Source organism: Castanea sativa, chromosome 8 (assembly GCF_040712315.1).
Source record: "Castanea sativa cultivar Marrone di Chiusa Pesio chromosome 8, ASM4071231v1".
In the NCBI taxonomy this organism is placed as follows: domain Eukaryota; kingdom Viridiplantae; phylum Streptophyta; class Magnoliopsida; order Fagales; family Fagaceae; genus Castanea; species Castanea sativa.
The window spans coordinates 42,530,094-42,549,706 of record NC_134020.1 but is presented as its reverse complement, the minus strand read 5'-3'; the positions used below and the strand labels follow the sequence as shown (position 1 = coordinate 42,549,706).

Sequence of the window (19,613 nt, the reverse complement as noted above, 5' to 3'; positions counted from 1 at the left end):
TTAATTACATTTTTATTATTATTTTATTTTGAGAATGAGAGAAAATGTAATTATATCGACGTATTGTAAGTGCTCATGAATCGTACGATACAATTTGTGTATCGTATGAATCATATCATAAAATCATACGTATCATACGATACATAGACAAATACTTTAAAATGAGTTTGTTTGTGAAATTTGTATTTTTTTTAAAAATTTATCAAGTTGTTAAACTTGTTTCAAACACAAAATTATTAGGTTAGTTAATTTAACCAATAAAATAACATATACATAAATTTTTTTCCCTCTCTTTCTTCTACGAAATTTGGACTATACAGTACACATTTACATTTCACTTTAATATTTACAAATTTATTTTCTATACTATGAATAAGATATTGATTGAAAATATAATTATTTTTATTTTTTATATTATTGTTGCAAGTCCCAGTAACTAGTGTCAAGAAGATTTTTTGTTAATTATTAAAATAAAAAGAATAACAAGAGATAGTAAATGTTAATGACGATGAATAAAATTTTAATGAAGAAATACATTTGCAAAATGATAACCGTGATGATAGTATTGACTTAGATGGAGTTGATTAGCTGATATGATGAAAATAAATTAATTTTTGGGTCATTTGTAATATATTATCACTTTTGAATTAAAGCAATTTGAATATGTATGTTATAAATATGTGCTAGTTTGATTTATTTAGTTAGCTTGTTAAATATTATCATATAAGGGATGAATAAATTAGTCATTAGCTAAATATATTCAAAATTTATAGTGAATATACCCTTTATATATACTAGCTTCATCACATGCGCAAAGCGCGTGCAATTAGATTTTTTTTAGTGGTTCTATTTTGTAGGAAAAAAAACTGTGTTTTTTATTATATATATATAATTTTTATTTTGAAAATATAATTTATAAGTGGATAAAGTAATTTGAAAATTAACAGGAGATGAAGCTTTTTTTTAGTGGTCATATTTTGTAGAAAAAAAACAGTGTTTTATTTTTATTTTATATATATAATTTTTATTTTGAAATTCTAATTTATAAGTGGATAACGTAATTTGAAAATTAATAGGAAAGTGGTCCTATTTTTTTAGGCAATGTTTTAGTAGAAGTTAGAGTTGCATTTTTACCAGATTGTCGTGTAGTTTTATCTCTACTTAAACATAGGAGTATAAGGACATTTTTGAACTAAAAAATGAGGAATCCAAACAGGAAAAACCCCTTAAATAATAATATAGATATAAATATGTATGCATATAATTGTTTATAATATCTTACGATACACGATACGATATAATACCTGATACAGAAAAATTAAAATCGATTCACGATACAATTTACGTTTTGACAACTATGTTTGTGACATATTAACAAGGTTGTAAGCTACATAATTACCTTATTGACATACATATATGGAAAGAAGAAAAGTTTCTAAAGGATTCCGTAAGAATTTTTGCATCACCAGTCATGTGCATCAAAAGAGAGTTCCTTTATTAATGCACAATGCATATATTAGGGATTGAAGCAAATAAAATAATCCATATATAGTAGCTAGGTTGGGCAGAGCGATATTATATAAAGCACCACATTTTTCTTGGGAGAGTGAGGTCGCAAGAAAGACACATGAAAATTCGTTACCAAAAAAACAAGTGGAAAAGCATGAGTAGTTGAATGAATCTCTGATTCCATCATTCATCATAATTCTCTTGCCGGGGTCATCGGGATGACTTGTTAAAAAAGGTTAGGGAAAGCTTGACCAATATCTATGTTTGGATTGGGGGTAGCAAAGTTGATTGAGTTTGAAGTGTTTGAACGGGTCTCCACACACAGAATTTCACCAACCCTTTTTGTATACCTTTTCGGACTTTCAATTCTCTTGAACTACTTTCACTATTTTTTTTAAAATTCGGTTCACATTTGGACTTGTTGTAATGTGAGATTTAACAATCAGGGCTAAAGATGACATTTGCATGAAACACCAATGACTCTGAGTGAATAATGAAAGTGGGGGAAGAAAGGAAAAAAAGAAAAAGAAAGAGTCCGACCTACCGGATTCGAACCAGTGACCTAAGGATCAGCTGTTATTGCCAACTACAGTCCTCCGCTCTACCAACTGAGCTAAGGTCGGATTTGATAATTGCTTAGAATAAAATTATATATATAGCTAATTTATTAAACGATTTCTTAATTTTCTAATTTCTTCCAACTTCAAAGAACCAACATTATGGAGCGATTGAGATCGTTCATTTGCAAAAATATTATAAATTTTAAAACATGTCCTGTACAACTAATGTGTGCATTATATAAAATTCTAATAATATGCATAATTTTTATTAATGGTTTTTTTTTTTTGAGATTGAAAAACAATATTTTTGGTTTTCTCTTTTCATTGGAAAAGTTTAAAAACATGTTCTCCGAAGAACAATCATGGACTTGGTTTGAGAAAGCCTTTGTAGTTCTTGTTAAGTAATGGGCTTGCACCTATGAGAATTGTATTGGGCAATCTTCTAAGTACACAAATAAGCTATATGTTTAAATGGGCCTAAAAATTGAAGAAATGTTAAAACATCTCATGGGCCAGTATGGATGGTCCATAGAGTCTTTGAATTTTCACCAGTAAGTTTTTTTCATAGCACATTAAAGCGAACAATTATCTTGTGGCATATTTAATTTACCAAAACATTTGTTTGTTCCTGGACATTTTAGGATTTCATAAATTTCCCCTCTTAGTGATGTCTTTTCCTGATCTTAAACATTTCTGATGCATGGTCCCTCACTTAAAAGCCATGTTTCTCTAATTTCAAATGTTGTCGAAAACGTCGAAGATTATCCAAGTCTTAAAATTGTACTAATTTATTTTCACAAGAAAAGGTCGAGATTAGCTTGAGAAAAATCAAACATTTAGTCATAAAAGCTTCATAATAATATTTTAATAATATTGGAGAGCAATAAAGTTGGAAGGCCATATACGCTTAATCATAACTATTTACTTAGGCATATCCTGCCTAATTTTGCTTTGTATGATTGATGGCTAAATATTCATCTTTTGTTTGGCATCCAGTGACTTTTTTATTAGGCATATTTATTTCCTTTTCTTGATGATCCTATCTCTCTCTAGAAAATTGTATCAATTAGGCATATCCTGCCTAATTGGATATGCATGCATTTTTGATAGCTTCATCTGGATATCTGGAAAAGTAGCAATGTCTATCTCTTTTTTTCAGGTAAGTGCATAAAGGTTCATCTAAAGGGTAAGAAAACAAAGGAGTTCGTTCAAATTAAACTTCTAAGCACATTTTACAGGATCTATTGGCTAGCATATTTTCCTTTGGTCCGTGACCCTTGAAAAGTCTAACATGGCAGCCATAAAAGTACTACTATATGATCATGACTCATATGGTGCCAATTTGAGGGTCTCCAATAATTTTGGCAATTAAGTTCTTCTGTAATTGTGGAACACAGTTTGCAAATTCCATCTCAATCAATCAATGTATAGTACAAAAACAAGGATGTTATTTTATTGATTTAACAGACAAATTTGCAAAACTATCCATAGCTAATCCTTCCATGCATGCCAAGTTGCCAACAGCTTCTTGAAACCCTAATTAACATTTCTTGTGACCTTTAATTATAGTATGCTCTGATTGGATATTTGGATGAGGAATTGGACAAACAAAAATGTTCTGATCATTCACAGGTTTCGGATTGAAATTCTAGGGAGGAAAAAAGAGCAATTGAAATAACAGGTAGTAGATATACTGGCTAATCTTGTGCCATGTACAACCTACATTTTTTTGGACTATACTATAAAAGTGTGAATCCTATAGATACCCTATCTGGCCCTCAGTGCATGACATTTCAGGGCTTTCGGTTCACGCGGTGCTTTCTAGTGAAAACAAAACATATAAACCGAGCATCCAATGTGATCTCGTGTTACTATGTATGCGAAATTTGTCTTACAAAATCTTTAGTTATATTAGACTGGAGTTTCGTGTAGCTTATTTCATTAGAGAATGCTAAACTTTTATTATAAAAATATTACCAATAATATAGCAATGAATGTAATTGATATTGTATGAATAATATAATAAATAAAATTTTGAATAATGTATTCAGAAGTTGACATATCTTTTGATAAAATATAAGCATGTTGGGCAAGTTGGTACTTCTCCAAACGATAAGGCTTGGTGGGTTGAGGGGACCCAGGTTCGAGCATTCCCTAAGGTGAGAGGGGGTGGAGTTATTTAATTAATTAAGTAGATATTTTTATTCAATATAAGAAAAAATATAAACCATAGACAGCATGATCAATTTTAAATTCTGTGTTCATCAAATTATGTAATATATACTCCTGATTCTCAATTTACCATTTTTATTTTCATAATTAGCGTTACATGCTAAATAAAAAGACTATACTCCATTATGAATTATTTAAGCAAATTGTAGACAAACTAAAACTTCTTCAAAGTTGAACTATAGTTTTTATTTTAAGGTTGATCCAGAAGCAGACAAACTTTTTTATTTTTTTGAGAAATAGGAGCAGAATTACTTAAATCTATGATTTGCCACACACTCTAAAAAGTTCATATATGAGGTGCTTCTCTAAAAAGTTCATATATAAGGTGCTTTTCTAAGTGGTAATTAGTATTTACAGCTATTTTTAGAAGTAATAAAAGCTAGTTCTAGTAGAACTTTCTTTCAAGTCTATGGTTAACCCCTACTACAGAATTGCATGTGCGATTGAAACTGCATTTAGCTCGTGCCCTGAAAAGTCACAATTGAAAATTTACTATATTAGAACACGTTTTCACAGATTATAAAAAACTAAAAAAAGTAAGTATATGCCTTAAGACTTATTAGGAAGCATATAGATATATCTATATATATAGCCTGTAGGTAGGCTTAAGAGTTAAAAAAAAAAAAAAAAGGACATTGGCAGTCTGGCAGATGGATTTTAGTGTTATAGACTTATAGGATCCGAATTTTTTTAGTTGGGCCAATGCCTCAAAACACAAGGTGCGTAGACGCCTTAACTAGGAAAGGAGCAAAAGCCGACTGATTGATGTTGTTTATTTTCATTGTCCTTTTGTGAACATTTATATGTGTTTTATTTCGACCTATGATTACATGCTTTGTCATGAGACTTCTGTTTCTGTTTAGTTAGTGAATTCTACATTTCTATCGATTTTTAAATTTTTTTTTTTTTTTTGATATTGCAGACTAAATTCATGAATCATTTGGTGCGTATAAAAAATTCACTATTATTATAAAATAAAGAATCTTTATAAATATTACCTTTAGATTTTGACAGGTATGTGATTTTTATTTCAATTTCAACAATAAATCTTTAGATTTTTAGGCATATAATAAATTAAACCTTCCTAAAAATGATATGCCTACTCAATCTTTTTCTTTGTTTCAATAGTAATTTGAAACCTACCTCGATACTATTATGCCCTTGTCACCTTACCACTGTTGAAGCCTCGGAATTCCTAGGATCCAATGTGAAGTGCTATTTGGATTGTTCACAGGTGAGGAACGAAGAATAATTTTGTGGTCCAATCCAAGTTCACATGTGAGCGACCAAATTCCAACATAGGTAAAGACAATGAAATTCACGAGCGAGCTAGCTACAAAATTGCTCTATAGTTTGCATGCTGGGAAGGCAAACCAAAGGCAAACAATCAAACACCCATCACTCTCTTTATCAAGTCAAACATATCTATATATTTCTTTATAAAGCACTCATCACTAAGTAATTTATTCCAACAATAATACAACCAAATCAATAGCACAACATAAACAACAATACACTGCAAATCTTGGGGGGATTGGACGCTCAACTACTCTTTTAGCAAGTTGGACCCATCTCAAGGACCCCCTAAACAAGCTTTTGACAACTGAAATAACTGTGTTCACAAATTGTGACATACTTAAAAAGATAAAAAATTAATTTAGTCACACGCTAACAATCTAGTACTCGAGAAAGGATCATCTTCATTTGAAAAAGATCCAATTCTTGGTTCCCTAACACTCAGGTATAAGGGTGTGGTCTCTCTTTGGATCCTGACAATAGTTGTAAACCAAATAATTTTTCTGGACCCATCCCATGGCCGAGTACTGCTGTCCGCTTAGGCCGCTGGAGCTAAACGGCGAGGCAGAGGGCGGTCGGCATGAGGCGGGTCCATTGGCAGTGCAGCCGCCTAGTTTGAAATTTGTGTATTTACCAATGAAGGGTTGGTACTGATAATCAGCTTTGTATTTTCCATCCTCAGTTGCCCAGGGTGATGCATCCCAAATTGAACCGTACAAATACATGGGCCTTAATGGAAATGTAGCATCACTTTTTCTTGGATACCTCCTAATTGGCACATCATCCACTAGGAAACTGTAAATCATAAAGACAAATTCATGTTAGCTGAAAATAAATGCAAAAAAGCAAAATGAAAGCATACATCTCTTTCATTAAAAACACACATGCAAATATTAAAAGAAAAAATATTTGTTACACTCTTTTTACATCCATTATTTTACACGATATTCAAAATCGATACTTTGATGCACACGTTTTAAAATGTGAAAAAAAAATGTTCACATTCAAAACATGAAAGTGGACGTGGACGTGAGAGTATTATTATCCTATTAAAAAAGGGAATGTACATGATTAATCTTGTGTTGAAATGCATGCATGATTAATAATATTAGAAAAATTCATAAAGCCTAATAGTATGGTATAATTTTTTAGTACGTGAAATTTGTTACTATTCTAGCACAAGGGGAAAAAAAGTGCTAATAATTACATTATCTCACTGGGGTTCCACACTATAGCATAGTTGTGATAATCTTGTGTAGGATCAAACCAGAGATGAAACTTCATCTCTCTTCCAATAATAGTTCCATCTCCACTTCCTTTGACATATACATTCGTTTGCAAAGTATATGGCTTATCTGGTGTAGTTCCAAGGAACTCAATGTCGATTTCATCATGGTTCCCGGGGTAGTCTTCGTTGTTTGAAAGCTAACATTCATCAATTGAGGAACAACATAGAGTTAATGTCCATAAAGAATTAATCTTTAAAACTAAACTAATGAAATGTAAATTATGTAATTTAATGTAATGCTCACATAGAGTGATGTAATGACTCCTGCAGTATAACCGGGTTGGAGCTTGACGGCTGCACCAAAGTACCCTGATCGATATGTTTGTAAGGACTTGAACCCACTTCCTATATTTAATAAAGAATGAGTAAGTAAGCTTATAATTGAGACAATAAAACTAAAGACAAAACCAATTAGACAATAAAGAAGCATTAAGGGCTGCATAAAGAACAAATGGGAAAACAATTGAGGACTAATTATAAGACCTGAGCTACTATCAAGCCAGATTGTTAATGTGTCCTGGTCTACTTTCTGATGCTGAGGACCCCAGAGGTTCCTAAAGCCTTGATCAAAGGTTATGGAGTTAATTTTGGAACTTGGGCTGTAGCCTGGTGAGGGTGGACCCTGAGCACTGATTGAAGCAATCATCAAAGAGAGAATAAGGTACAAAAGAGGAGCCATGAAGAGGAAGATGGAATAAGATGGCATTGTATCAAATATTGGAGTCACTCTGCTTAAATGCAGGGTGGGACACTGAATTGGGAAGTAGGTGGTGTGTATGGAAGAGTGTGGCTTTGCAGTTAGTATAAATAGAGAGATTGGAGGCCCCACATTGCAGGTAAGGTGATAAGTTAGTTGATGGGGGAGTTATACATGTGGACAAAGTGTGTATACAAAAATTGTACAACTTGTTGCATGTGCGACTCTCTTCTTTCCTTCTAGTGAGAAAACTTTTATTGTGAAAACTTGTCAGTTATGGTTGCTCACTTGGGAAAGCAAAGATGAAGATATTAGAGGAGAAAGATAAGTTCAGTGGGCATCTTTAACATGGTACTGATTAGATTAATGCTGACAGAGATGACTAAGATAGCTAGCACTACATCTGTATCTGCATAGTTTTGCAAGCCTTATCTAATCATAAGGGTCGGAGCAGAAAGAACTGACATGGGATAAAGGTGAAAAGAATGGAAAGTCATTTATCTCCAAGCTCTCTCTTTTTGGCCATATTTTTATCTCCAAACTTTTCAAAATATAAAGTGTCATATGATACTGACTTACTGTATCATTAGGTTAAAAAGTTTCCTCTAAAAGAAGAGTAGTGAGGACCAAAGGCTCTCTTTTGTGAAATGTATCATGTAGTCATAAGTTGTGACCTATGAGGACCTCTAAATTTGTTGTGCTTGGCAGATTTTCTCATGGATTTTGGTTAGTGTGTGTCACAATTAGAATTTGGTCTTTTGTTAAAGCAAATTTTTTCATAATTTCAACAAGAGAAGCCACTATTAAATATATTTGGTCTTTTGTTAAAGCAATTTTCATAATTTTTTGTGATCATCTAAATGATTCTTAAATGAATTATTTGAATGAGACGGCAGATAAGATTTTTTGTTAGATAAAGCTGATTTAAGTTCCAAATTATGTGAATTTAATATTTGGTGGGGGCCTTATTAAGAAAAAAAAAAAAATCGATGTCAAGCGGTTTCTGTCAAGTAATGACTTTATGTTATTAAGTAGAACCGAATCTTGAGTTTGCTCTTATCTAGAATAACTAGAAAAAAAAAACTCATTCACACCTTCAAATTACCAGAATAAATGGAGCTAATGAAATATGTGATTAGGAAAAAGCTGAATAAACTATATTGGATGTGATGGTAAACAGGATGGGTTATTAGTATCAGGCTCCAAGATATGCAAAACCTATATATAATTCTAAATGCATGTATAGAATTTTCTTTCTTGTACGGTTGAACTTGACTTCTATATCCATTTCTTTTCTTGCTGTCACTTCTAATCCATTTTTATCCTTTTTTTTCATTTCAACTTTGAGTATAACAAATTACCGATTATCCTAAAAACTTAAACAGTTTGAAAATGATGTATTTAATAATTTAATCATAATTCTATAAGCACCTTTCATGTGTTTCTCTTTGGTCTTCATCCACATATCCATGTGCAATGGTAGAGTCAAACTTTATTTTTTTTGGGAAGGAGATGCGCATTGAAAGTTTGAAACAACAAATGGTAACTGCTTATTGACAAGACGACCCATGTCACAAGCCGATTTTCCCAAATGGATGTCACATAAGTTTGAAATTGGTCACCATCAAAATTACTTTGAAGTTTATGGATTGATAAGCCATATTTACTGACATAGAATTCATACTTGGAATACACAAAAAATGACACTCGTAGTTTGAGAAGAACATAGATATAAAGAGATATTTCATTCAAAATTATAAATATAATATGAGGAAAAATTATGTATAAATTGTGAAAAGTTATTACAAATTGGGGAAGTAATAAATGAAAAAAAGAAAAGAAGTAGGGGGCAATCCATTCTTTCGTACAGGTAAAATAGTGAAAGCCATGTCTATTAAAGATTCAAAAAGCAATGGAGTGCCTCTCTTTGTTTTGCTGCTATGAGTGTTGTCCTTGTGACCACTGTACGTGGAACTATACTTTATACGTCGGAGAAAATATCTTCTTATAACGCCTCTTATTTTAAATTAATATTCATAATTGACGTGAGAATATCTGGATTTTAAAAGTAGATGTTAAAGTAATTACCAAAAACGTGGTTTCATGGTCTTTAACAGTACAATGAGAAAGTCAAAGTAGTTACCAAAATCTGGAGGTAAGTAATGTGAATCCATATTTGTTCAACCTCCTTTGTACCTCTGTATATAGGCAAATATTAGGCCTTGTTAACGACTTTTAACTAGGAGACAACCTCTCAAGCTCACCTCTTCATATTGTTGAATTAGTTGTTATTGTTGATTCTCTTTCCATGAAATAATTTAACGACAAACTGAACCTGCCAACAACTACAATTTCGAGTTTGAAAAGGTAGTTATATATAAACTACTTTAAGCTCATAAGTCAATGTAGGGAAAACCTAAATCAAACACCTGAGTTTACTAGCAAATTAAAGTAGCTCAAATATTGTTTCAAGGCATGTAAACTGAAAAGCTGGGTGAGCTGCTTCTTGTTTGGAATTATTGGTTGCTTAGAAGTTAGAACTTAGAAGTATGAACACAAAAATATAAAATCAAGGGACATTGGAACCCAAGTGTTTTTTTTTTTTTGGGGTTCAAAGAAGCAACATAAAACTATCTAATTCTGGATTTTGTAATAAACTCAAGATCAAGGTAAATGAGTAAGGTTTCTCTCCAAACCGGTTTGGAGAAAAATTCTTCAAACTTTTTTATATATATATTTATTGGTGTGAAATTTGAAAATCTAACCGTTGAATTGCATGTTCTTTATGTTTTTAACATGCATGTCAAATTTTGTTCAAATCAGATGTTATTTACTATCTGATCAATATAAAATTATTTTTTATGCATAATTTTAAACTATAAAAACTTGAAATTTAAACATTTAAATGATGACATTTATTGAATTTTGATCTTCTTGAAATTTTGCGAGTGTAAAGAATATAATAATAACATTTAATTCAGCGGTTAGATATTCAAAATTTACATCAAATAAAAAGATACACGAAGAGTTTAAAGAATTTCTCTCCGATTTGAAGAGAAAACTTTTCGCAAAAACTTTTCCAGGATAAGTTACTCTCATCTGTATCACGAAACACATCCAGGTCATCTTTTAATTAGAGCTATTCATGTGATTCATGAACTTAGTTGGGCCATGCGTGTGAGAATTGATGTAAAAGTGTACTTTTTTGATGAACATGTAAAAGTGTACTTAATTGACTAAATGTGCTGAATTTAATGCAAGACACAATTAATTCAAAATTTGACAAATTTTGTTGTCCTCGCAGACATTGCCATGCGATGCATATGAAACTTAAAATATTTTTTGGATACGTTTTTTACTTAATTCTTACGTATAACTCTTATCTTTTCTATGCATAATTTTTGTCTTAAACGTTTCACACATATTCCACCATTAATGCAAATGGGCAGGCTTGTTGCATGACAATGAAACAGAGGAGCATTTTTATATAGATATCAATTCCAACATAACATGGTAGGAGCATAATTTTCAAAGCATATTAATCATATTCATATCTTTTTTGCAGAGTATAAGACAAGACCATGACGAAGAGAGATTATACATAAGGCTTTGTTGGGGTTTTGGTCGGTCATGGCCTACGTGATTGAATGAACGTATGGGACCATAATTGGCCGACAAATCAAGAAGCTCTCATCATGGTTTTGTATCGGATTAACTTTGAGGCTGTTGGAATTTGATATAGAATACATCTAGTCGCTTCTAATTAGCATGTCGTGGAAGCATCATATTAGGGAGACACTTACACTCTAGGTGCTTTACCATCAGTTGATGTCTGAAAAGCCCTTTAGCCCCTGCATTGATTGGAACGTTAGGGAAGTTTTCAATTAAGTAAAAATAATTGATCATATTGACTTCCACATAGTAAGAGTCAATCTTAGTCTCTCTCTCACTCTCTCTCTCTCTCTCTATATATATATATATATAACCGCACCCTCCGAAACCTTTATATTATAATTTTTCACGTCAGCATAACATTTAAATAAAATTATTTTTATTTAGTTCAAACTTAATCAGAAATAAAACTCTATTTCTCTAACAAGTCCAACTTAAATTTAAATTTAAACTCAAACTCATCATTATCATTTTAAAAAAAAATTATTTTTGTTTAATCAAAATTTAACAAGAAGTGAAACTTTATCTCTTTAACAAATCTAATTTAAACTCAAATTCAAACGTTGATAATCTATATAAAAACAAAAATTATGATAGGGCTAAAAAAAGAAAAGACTAACGTTGAAAAAAAAAAAAGACTCGCATTGGTAATCGTGGGTTTGGTTTTTGGGTTGAAATTTCTACTAATTATTTTTTTATATTGTACATGACAGATAAAACATCTCTATTTTTTTTGGAGAAAAATCAATTGAAGCCTTTGAAGCTCTCATAATTTTTCACGTCAGCACAACATTTAAATAAAATTATTTTTGTTTAGTTCAAACTTAATTGGGAGTGAAATTCTATCTCTCTAACAAGTCTAACTCAAACTCAAACTCATCATTATCATTTTTTAAGAATAAAATTATTTTTGTTTAATCAAAACTTAACAATAAGTGAAACTTTATCTCTCTAACAAATCCAACTTAAATTCAAACTCAAATGTTGATAATCTATATAAAAACAAAAATTATGATAGGACTAAAAAAAAAAAAAAGAGACTAACATTGAAAAAAAAAAAGAGACTCACGTTGATAATCGTGGGTTTGGTTTTTGGGTTGAAATTTCTATTAATTGTTTTTTTTTATATTGTACATGGCAGATAAGACATCTCTATTTTTTTGGAGAAAAATCAAAGATGCAACCTATGTCTTTTAGCGACAAATTTTTATTTGGTATGTTATATATAAAAATTTGTGGAATTTGGTTTGGTTCAGAAGTAGAATTTGAGGATTCTATAAAATTTTGAAGTTTTAAGTCTTGAGGTTTTTAGTATTTGCGTTTCAGTAGGTTGATCTTAATTCTTCACCTTAAATGCTTTTTATTAAGGTTCATGTGATTTTTTGTTTTCTTATTAAAAGCTATGATTTTTTGCGTCTCAGTGGCCTTAAAAACTAAGCTTTAATGGATCAAGCAACACGCACAATGGATTAAAGATAATAAGAAAGCAAAGAAAGACAAGCTCTTGTGCAAAGAAATCCTTCCTCGGTGAAGTCTGAGAAGGATGGTTCCTAAATATAATTTTTTCAGACTTGGATACAATCTCAATTCTTGTTGTTACAATGTCTTTTCTATAGACTTTTTCTCCCCCCCTCCCCCTGGAGGGTCTCTCACATTATATATCTCCCTTTAGATGATCTTGACCCTCCATTTGTTGATCGCACAGGCTACCACTTGAGTGCTTGTCCCATCAGATACCTTCCCAAACCCCTTGTGAGTTGCGGCAACTAATGCAGCACTGTTTAAGGGTCTTTTCCACATAAATGCAGTCAGGAGGTTTGGTGGGATGCATTAAATGTGGTGGCAGCCACCGTCCCTTTAGTCAGGGTTGGCCCCTTCCCTAAAGCTCTTTCTCTTCGGTATGACCTCCTCTGGAAACATGTCATTGACGTGGCCTTACTGTCCTTGGGTGTGATCTCCTCGGAGCTGCAATGGCCTCCTCGGCCTTAGGTATGACATGTGACAATGTAACCTTATCAAATTTCTATTCCCCACAATAGCCCCTTAAAACTCCAGTTTTTTCCTCTTATCTGAGGAGAAAAGTGGGGTTTTGACCTTAGATAATTAACTCCACAAGCTTCTTTTGGACTCCACACGTGAGAATGTCACCTCGCGAGCCCTGTAACCGTTCTAGTGCTTCGAAGTCTGTAGCGTCTCATTAAATGCTCCAGGCGGCGCTTTGTTCCCCATGTCCTATGGTGACATGGAGATCCTACGGTTGGCATCTCTTTTCGAATTTTGGGCGGGATAACTCCCACCCAATTTTGCCTCCTATAAAAGGCGCCTAGAGTTTCATTTCTCCCACTTTTCAAAACTTTCGAACTTTCAAACTTTCAAACTCTCAAACTCCCAAGAAGCTCCTGAAGCGACCCCTGCCTTTATTTTCGTAAGTTCTTTCCTTCTTAGTTCTTTTTTCCTCGGCAAGTCTCCTTGGCCTTCTGTTCTTTGTTTCTTTTCCTCACAAAAATATCTTTCACTTCTCCTTAGCTTGTTTAGATGGGTAAGTTTGCTCACTTAGTAGATTCCCCTGTCGGTATGGAGGGTTTTAAGGCCTTGTATCACATTCCTAGGGGCGTTTCCCTGCGGTACTGCCCTCTGGGGGACGGATTGAACTTAGAAGGGAAGGGGAAGTGGTTATTTCTATGATCACCTTTATAGAATGGGGGATAAGGCTACTCATGGGGAGGGTGACTAGAGACTACTTGATAGCCCATAGGATCTGCCCTCACCAGTGTGCGCCCAACCTATTTAGAGTCTTGGGAGTGTAGATGCTCTCAACGAGCAAATGGGGTTAGGCCTCACTTGGCATGATGTCGTCTGGATGTACAAGTGTCATCTATTTGCAGATTCGGAATACAACCTTAAGTCTAGGTCTTCCGTTGTTAGGCTCGTCTCATGTCTCCCCAAATCCAATAAGGGCATGAAAGATGACTTCCTGATTGTCTTTGGTGAATGGCATGACGGTATTCACTGCCCAGTTTAGGAGGGAGAGCTAGGTGGGGTACCCTAGGTTTAGGTCTTTTAACATGGGCGCTAGTTCTGTAGTTTTGCTGTTTTTTCCTTTCTTTTAGTATTTTGTTTCTTTCTGATGGAAGGCTTCATTGTTCTGATCGTGGTTTTGCTTCTCAACTATTTTTGCAGATAAAAGATACGTAGCTCCCAATATCAACTTCATCAACGTTCCCGATCTCAACAAGGTGCTGAGGTTCGAGGTGTTTGTGAGCGAGGACAGACAGTTGAGAGCCGTCCATCTTATCCTTGGCTTCAAGTCCCTATCCAACAAGTTCTAGGACGTGGGCCAAGCGATCAGAGCCGGTGATCCTCGGTTGGCTCGGATAGACATCTTGGTACCCGGGTTCCTAGCCAGAGAAGACATCGTTTAAGTCGAACTGCACTCCCACCGTTCTCCTCTTGAGGCTGCGGTCCCAAGAGAAGAAACAGCTTCCTCTCACCTGCCACTCGAGGCGGAGATAGATCAGTTTCAGCTCGAGGAAGACAGGGAGAGCCTATTATCCAGGTCTTAGATTCAAAAGACGAGCTAGACAGATCTTTCGTTGTCCGTTCCCCCAGAATTATTATCACACGCTTGGACAGTAGTTCGGAAGAGGAGGACGAAATGCCATTGGATAACAATAAGAAGGGCTTGCGGGGGTTCCTCAAGGCTAGGGAGTCGGTGCCCAAGGATGGCTTGGGGTCTCAACCCCCTCTTACTCTTCCCCCTCCTCCAATTAACCCGTTTGCTCTTGCCAACCTGAAGAAGATGAAGAAGGAGAAGGAGGTGGTTAAGGAAGGGGAGTTGGTCCCTCAAAAGGAGGGGGTTTCCCCCAAGCAGCAAAAGATGGCCAAGGGCACAAGGAGGGCCTCCTCGGTTAAAAGCAAGGAGGACCAGACTGTGGCTGAGGTGCGCCTTCAAAACCTGGTATGGGACCCTAGGCTGGAGCTAGATGGGGCAGCCATACATGGAACTCCACCATCAGGGAGTTCTAGAAATGGCACATCCACTACCTTGTCGAGGCCTTGGAGTAGCTCCTTCTACTGTCGAAGGATTTGGCTGCATTGAAGAACGTGAGGCAGCCATACCTTTTTTTGTCCCTGAAGAGGGACCTAGCCTTGGTAAGTTTCTTGGCATGCCTTACTAGCATCATGTTAGACCACCTTTCTCTTATTTAATAACGTATTCCTCTGTCATTTTTGTGCAGGTAATCTAGGAGGTATTTGTGGCTGAGGAGTGGGTGAAAGATGCCCGGAATGAGGCCAAGGTCGAGGCCAACCTTCGCGTCGAGACCAACAAGGCCTTGGGTGCTGCTAAGCAGAAGAATCAAGAACTCACCATGAGATTGACACTGAGGAGAGGGGGCAGAAAAGCGCTGAAGCCAGCCTGAAGAACGCCCAGGACCAAGCTGAGGAGTAGCGCAAAAAGCTCTATTATATTGAGATAGAGCTGGCCATGGCTAAACAGCAGGTTCTAGATTTGAAGGCAGAATTGGGGAAGGCCAAGGAAGCTACTCGGACAGCCAAAGAAGCTGCAGAGGCCTCGGAGTAGAAATCCTACAACCTTGGGGAGCAGGAGACTGAGGCTCGCTTGGCAGAGGAGCTGGCTAAGGTTCGCAGGGAGTACTTTCAGGAAGTGTGGACAGAGGCACTCAACCTGGCAAGCATCCTTACTGCCTTGGAATGACAGAGAGCTAAGAACATCTACTATCCCCCAGAAATCCACGAAACTCCAGTAGCGCTTCTAGGCCCTGAAGTAGATGCTGCCCAGGAGACAATTGCCTCTGAGCGGCCCTCTACCACCCAGGTCTCTCTCCCTCCTCCCGAGGTCTTTAAAGGGCCTAGCAAGGCCAGCGACCAAGGCCAGCAGGTGGAGATGGTCAAGGGCAAGGGAGCTGGCCAGGGGGTTTTTGGCTAGAGGACAAAGGTAAAGGTAAGAAGGCCAAGCCCTTGCCAGAGGCCAAGGGCCCAGAGGCTGCTTCGAAGGCCAAGGATGCTGCTCCCAAGGCCAAAGATGTTGCCCCCAAGGCAAAGGAAGTTGATCCCATGGCGACTGACCCCCTACCTCCCGGTTAGGCAGCAAAGGGGACCCTCCTCTAGCCAAGACGTAGTTTAGGACTTTTCTCTTTTGATGTTGTCTTTTTTCTTTTGTCATGTAATTTCCTTCTATTGTGTAGTTTTCTCTTGTTGTGGCAGTTTGCCCTGTTCAAAACGTACCTTCTCTCTTGAACAATGAATAGATATTGATTTTTGTTTTATGGCAAGTGAAACTTTGTCTTTCTTTTTCTTTTTTCTTTACAATATTTATATCAAAGTAGCTATGATGGATGTTCTGTCTTCTGTTGAAGGATTAGATTAATGGAGCTTCTAAGGTTGAAAACCCATATCTTGACAAAAGGCTAACAATAATGAATTGTTGTTAATTCAAATAAATCAAACCCATGTAAACAGTGAGGAAAATAACTATGTATTGGCACTAAAAATTGCATAATCAATAGGGTTGCTTAAGTCCTTAGAGACAAGCAAAACACTTAGTAGAAAAAGGAAATGTTTGAGGTCTCTTATTTTAGGAGTACCCTATGAGTGTACCTTTAGAGTCTTTTGACCAAAACCCAGGGTTAGTCCTTGTTTTTTTCTTGGTGATGCATATGCCAAGGTCCCATCCTTGGTGAAATTACGAAATGTTATTTTACCCAAGGCATGTGGTCTGAGGTCCTGCTTGGTATTCTTATGATCAAAGAAATGTTAATTTACCCAAGACATGTGGTTCGAGGTCCTGCTTGGTATTCTTATGATCAGATAAATGCTAATTTACCCAAGGCATGTGGTTCGAGGAGACTGGACATAACTAAGGTTCTATTTAACACTTGAACAAATAACCAAGAATATTAATTTACCCAAAGTATGTGGTTTGGGGAACCAGGCATGACTAATGTTCTGTTTAATATTCAAACAAGTGATGGAGAGTATTGATTTATCCAAGGCATGTGGTCTGAGGGACCAGGTATAACCAAGGTTCTGTTTAACACTTAAGTAAATAACTAAGAATATTAATTTACCCAAGGTATGTGGTTCGAGGAGCCAGGCGTAACTAAGGTTTTGTTTAATATTTCAACAAGTAATGGAGAGTATTAATTTACCCAAGGCATGTAGTCCGAGGGACCAGTCATAACTAAGGTTCTGTTTAACACTTAAGCAAATAACCTAGAATATTAATTTATCCAAGGTATGTGGTCTGAGGAGCCAAGCATGATTAATGTTCTGTTTAATATTCAAACAAGTAACCAGGGTGACACATAATCTTCAACAAAAACATGGCGGAATTGCCTTCCATTAATGATAATACATTCGTAGGTTATTTACATTCCAAGGGTGTGGCATGACATTTTCGTCCAAATCTTCTGAGAAGTATGCACCTATACTAGTTATCGAGGTGATGCGGTATGACCCTTCCCAATTGGGCCCCAACTTTCCCTATGTTGGGTTTTTTGCAGCCCCCACAGCCTTTCTCAATACCAAGTCCCCAGGGGCTAACGGTCTTGACTTCACGCTTGAGTTGTACCCCTGTTTGAGTTTCTGCTGGTAATATGCGAATTGAACCCTGGCATTTTCTTTTCGTTCTTCAATTAAATCCAAGATGTTTTCTAACAAGTTGTCATTACTGTCCAGAGCGAATAAGCATGTCCTCAGCGTTAGGAATCCAGTCTCCAGAGGAATTACAGCCTCAGCTCCATAGGTTAGTGAAAATGGTGTCTCCCTTATTGACCTAAGAGGGGTAGTCCGATACGTCCAAAGAACGTGTGGCAGCTCTTCCACCCATCTACCATTGGCATCATCCAGCCTCTTCTTGAGTCTACTCACTATGACCTTATTGATAGCCTCGGCCTGTCCATTTACTTATGGGTAAGCCGGGGTGGAGTACCTATTCTTAATGCCCAAATCACAACAGTGCCTCCTGAAGGCTTTGTTATCAAACTGAAGACCATTGTCTAAGATGAGGGTGTAAGGGATCCCAAACCGAGTGATAATATTTTTCCATACAAATCTCTTGGTGTCCACATCTCTGATATTTGATAGGGGCTCAATTTCAACCCACGTGGTGAAATAATCAGTGCCGACCAATAGCCACCTCCTATTTTCCGTTGCTTTAGGGAAGGGCCGCACAATATCCAAGCCCCACTGAGCAAAAGGCTAGGGGATAGACAAAGGGTTGAAGACGCCCCTTGGCTGATGAATATTCGGGGCATATCTTTGACATTGGTCACACTTCTTCACGTATTCTTGCACCTTTCTTTGCATATTCGGCCACCAATAGCCCTAAGTAAGGGCCCTATGAAACAAGGATCTATCTCCCGTATGACTCTCACAAATCCCTTCATGTAACTCCTCTAAGAATGGGTACTGCCTTAGGATGAATGCATAGCAAATACGGCCCCAAAAAAGAGCACTTGTATAACTTTTAATCCTCGGACAACCAGAACCGAGGAGCTTTTCTTCACACTTTATCAGCTTCCCCCTTCTCCTTGGGAAAAATGTCATCCTTAAGAAGTAGCACAATAGGATCCATCCAACTAGGCCTTACCCTGATTTGGTAAATAAGGACCCTCTACTTTCTCGTCTCGGGGGGCTTGCACAGGTCTTCAACTAGGATAAACTGAGGTAAACTCTGCACCGAGGAGGTTACAAGGGTGGCAAGAGAGTCGGCATGTGTGTTTCTACTCCTTGGGATTTTTTGTAAGGAGAAAGATTCAAACTCTGATTGCAAGTGCTTAACCTGACTTAAATAGTCCTGCATTCTCACGTCCGTGGCTTCCAGTTCTCCCTTTACTTGGCCTTCAACTAACCTTGAATCTGAAAATATCTCCATTGTTCTTCCTCCTATTTTCTGAACCATATCCATTCCTACCAGCAAAGCCTCGTACTCCGCCTCATTGTTCGTGGCCGAGAAGCTTAGCCTTAAGGATTTCTCAATGATGATCCTTTTAGGAGATACTAAAACTAGCCCCACTCTTGATGCCCTTTGATTTGCTGCGCCGTCAACATACACCTTTCAAGACAAAGGTTCTTGCAAGGAGATCATCCTAACTGATTTTCCATCCATGTTCGGCCTTTCACCATTTTCTTCTAAGGAAGGCTTAGCAAACTCAGCCACAAAATCTACAAGGACTTGACCCTTTATAGAAGTGCAAGGCATATACTTGATATCGAAACCTCCTAGCATCGTTCCCCATTTTGCAATCCTCCCTGTGTAATTAGCTTTTCGAAGCAGCGATCGAAGAAGGACTTGGGTTAGAACCATAACAGTGTGAGCCTGGAAGTAATGTGGGAG

The 19,613-nt window shown here is 36.2% G+C and overlaps 2 protein-coding genes and 1 non-coding gene across 3 annotated transcripts; all 3 read right to left on the bottom strand.

The window, feature by feature from the left end:
* Nucleotides 1–2,043: 2,043 nt before the first annotated feature.
* On the bottom strand, nt 2,044–2,132 carry TRNAY-GUA (transfer RNA tyrosine (anticodon GUA)). Its single transcript is given in 2 exon segments — nt 2,044–2,079; nt 2,096–2,132. It is a non-coding gene; the product is annotated as a tRNA-Tyr (tRNA).
* Nucleotides 2,133–5,733: 3,601 nt separating this feature from the next.
* On the bottom strand, nt 5,734–7,861 carry LOC142608181 (putative xyloglucan endotransglucosylase/hydrolase protein 32). Its single transcript, XM_075779895.1, has 4 exons — nt 7,369–7,861; nt 7,130–7,230; nt 6,805–7,022; nt 5,734–6,392 (listed from the first exon to the last, which is right to left on the bottom strand). Exons 1-4 carry the CDS (start codon nt 7,589–7,591, stop codon nt 6,032–6,034), a joined length of 903 nt encoding a protein of 300 aa, XP_075636010.1. The 5' UTR covers nt 7,592–7,861; the 3' UTR covers nt 5,734–6,031.
* Nucleotides 7,862–17,758: 9,897 nt separating this feature from the next.
* On the bottom strand, nt 17,759–19,184 carry LOC142606359 (uncharacterized). The gene is made up of 2 exons (XM_075777722.1): nt 19,059–19,184; nt 17,759–18,169 (listed from the first exon to the last, which is right to left on the bottom strand). The coding sequence occupies exons 1-2, from the start codon at nt 19,182–19,184 to the stop codon at nt 17,759–17,761; spliced, it is 537 nt and encodes a 178-aa protein (XP_075633837.1).
* Between the last annotated feature and the right edge of the window lie 429 nt (nt 19,185–19,613).

Excerpts from the sequence above, each read along its gene's own strand:
- LOC142608181 (XM_075779895.1), bottom strand. The coding sequence starts at position 7,591 with ATGCCATCTTATTCCATCTTCCTCTTCATGGCTCCTCTTTTGTACCTT. Across the intron at positions 7,023-7,129 it reads GAGTCATTACATCACTCTAT|CTTTCAAACAACGAAGACTA; the intron begins GTGAGCATTACA and ends GATGAATGTTAG. Across the intron at positions 6,393-6,804 it reads TGGAACCCCAGTGAGATAAT|TTTCCTAGTGGATGATGTGC; the intron begins GTAATTATTAGC and ends TATGATTTACAG.
- LOC142606359 (XM_075777722.1), bottom strand. The coding sequence starts at position 19,184 with ATGGATATGGTTCAGAAAATAGGAGGAAGAACAATGGAGATATTTTCA. Across the intron at positions 18,170-19,058 it reads TGCAGGACTATTTAAGTCAG|GCCGAGGCTATCAATAAGGT; the intron begins GTTAAGCACTTG and ends GTAAATGGACAG.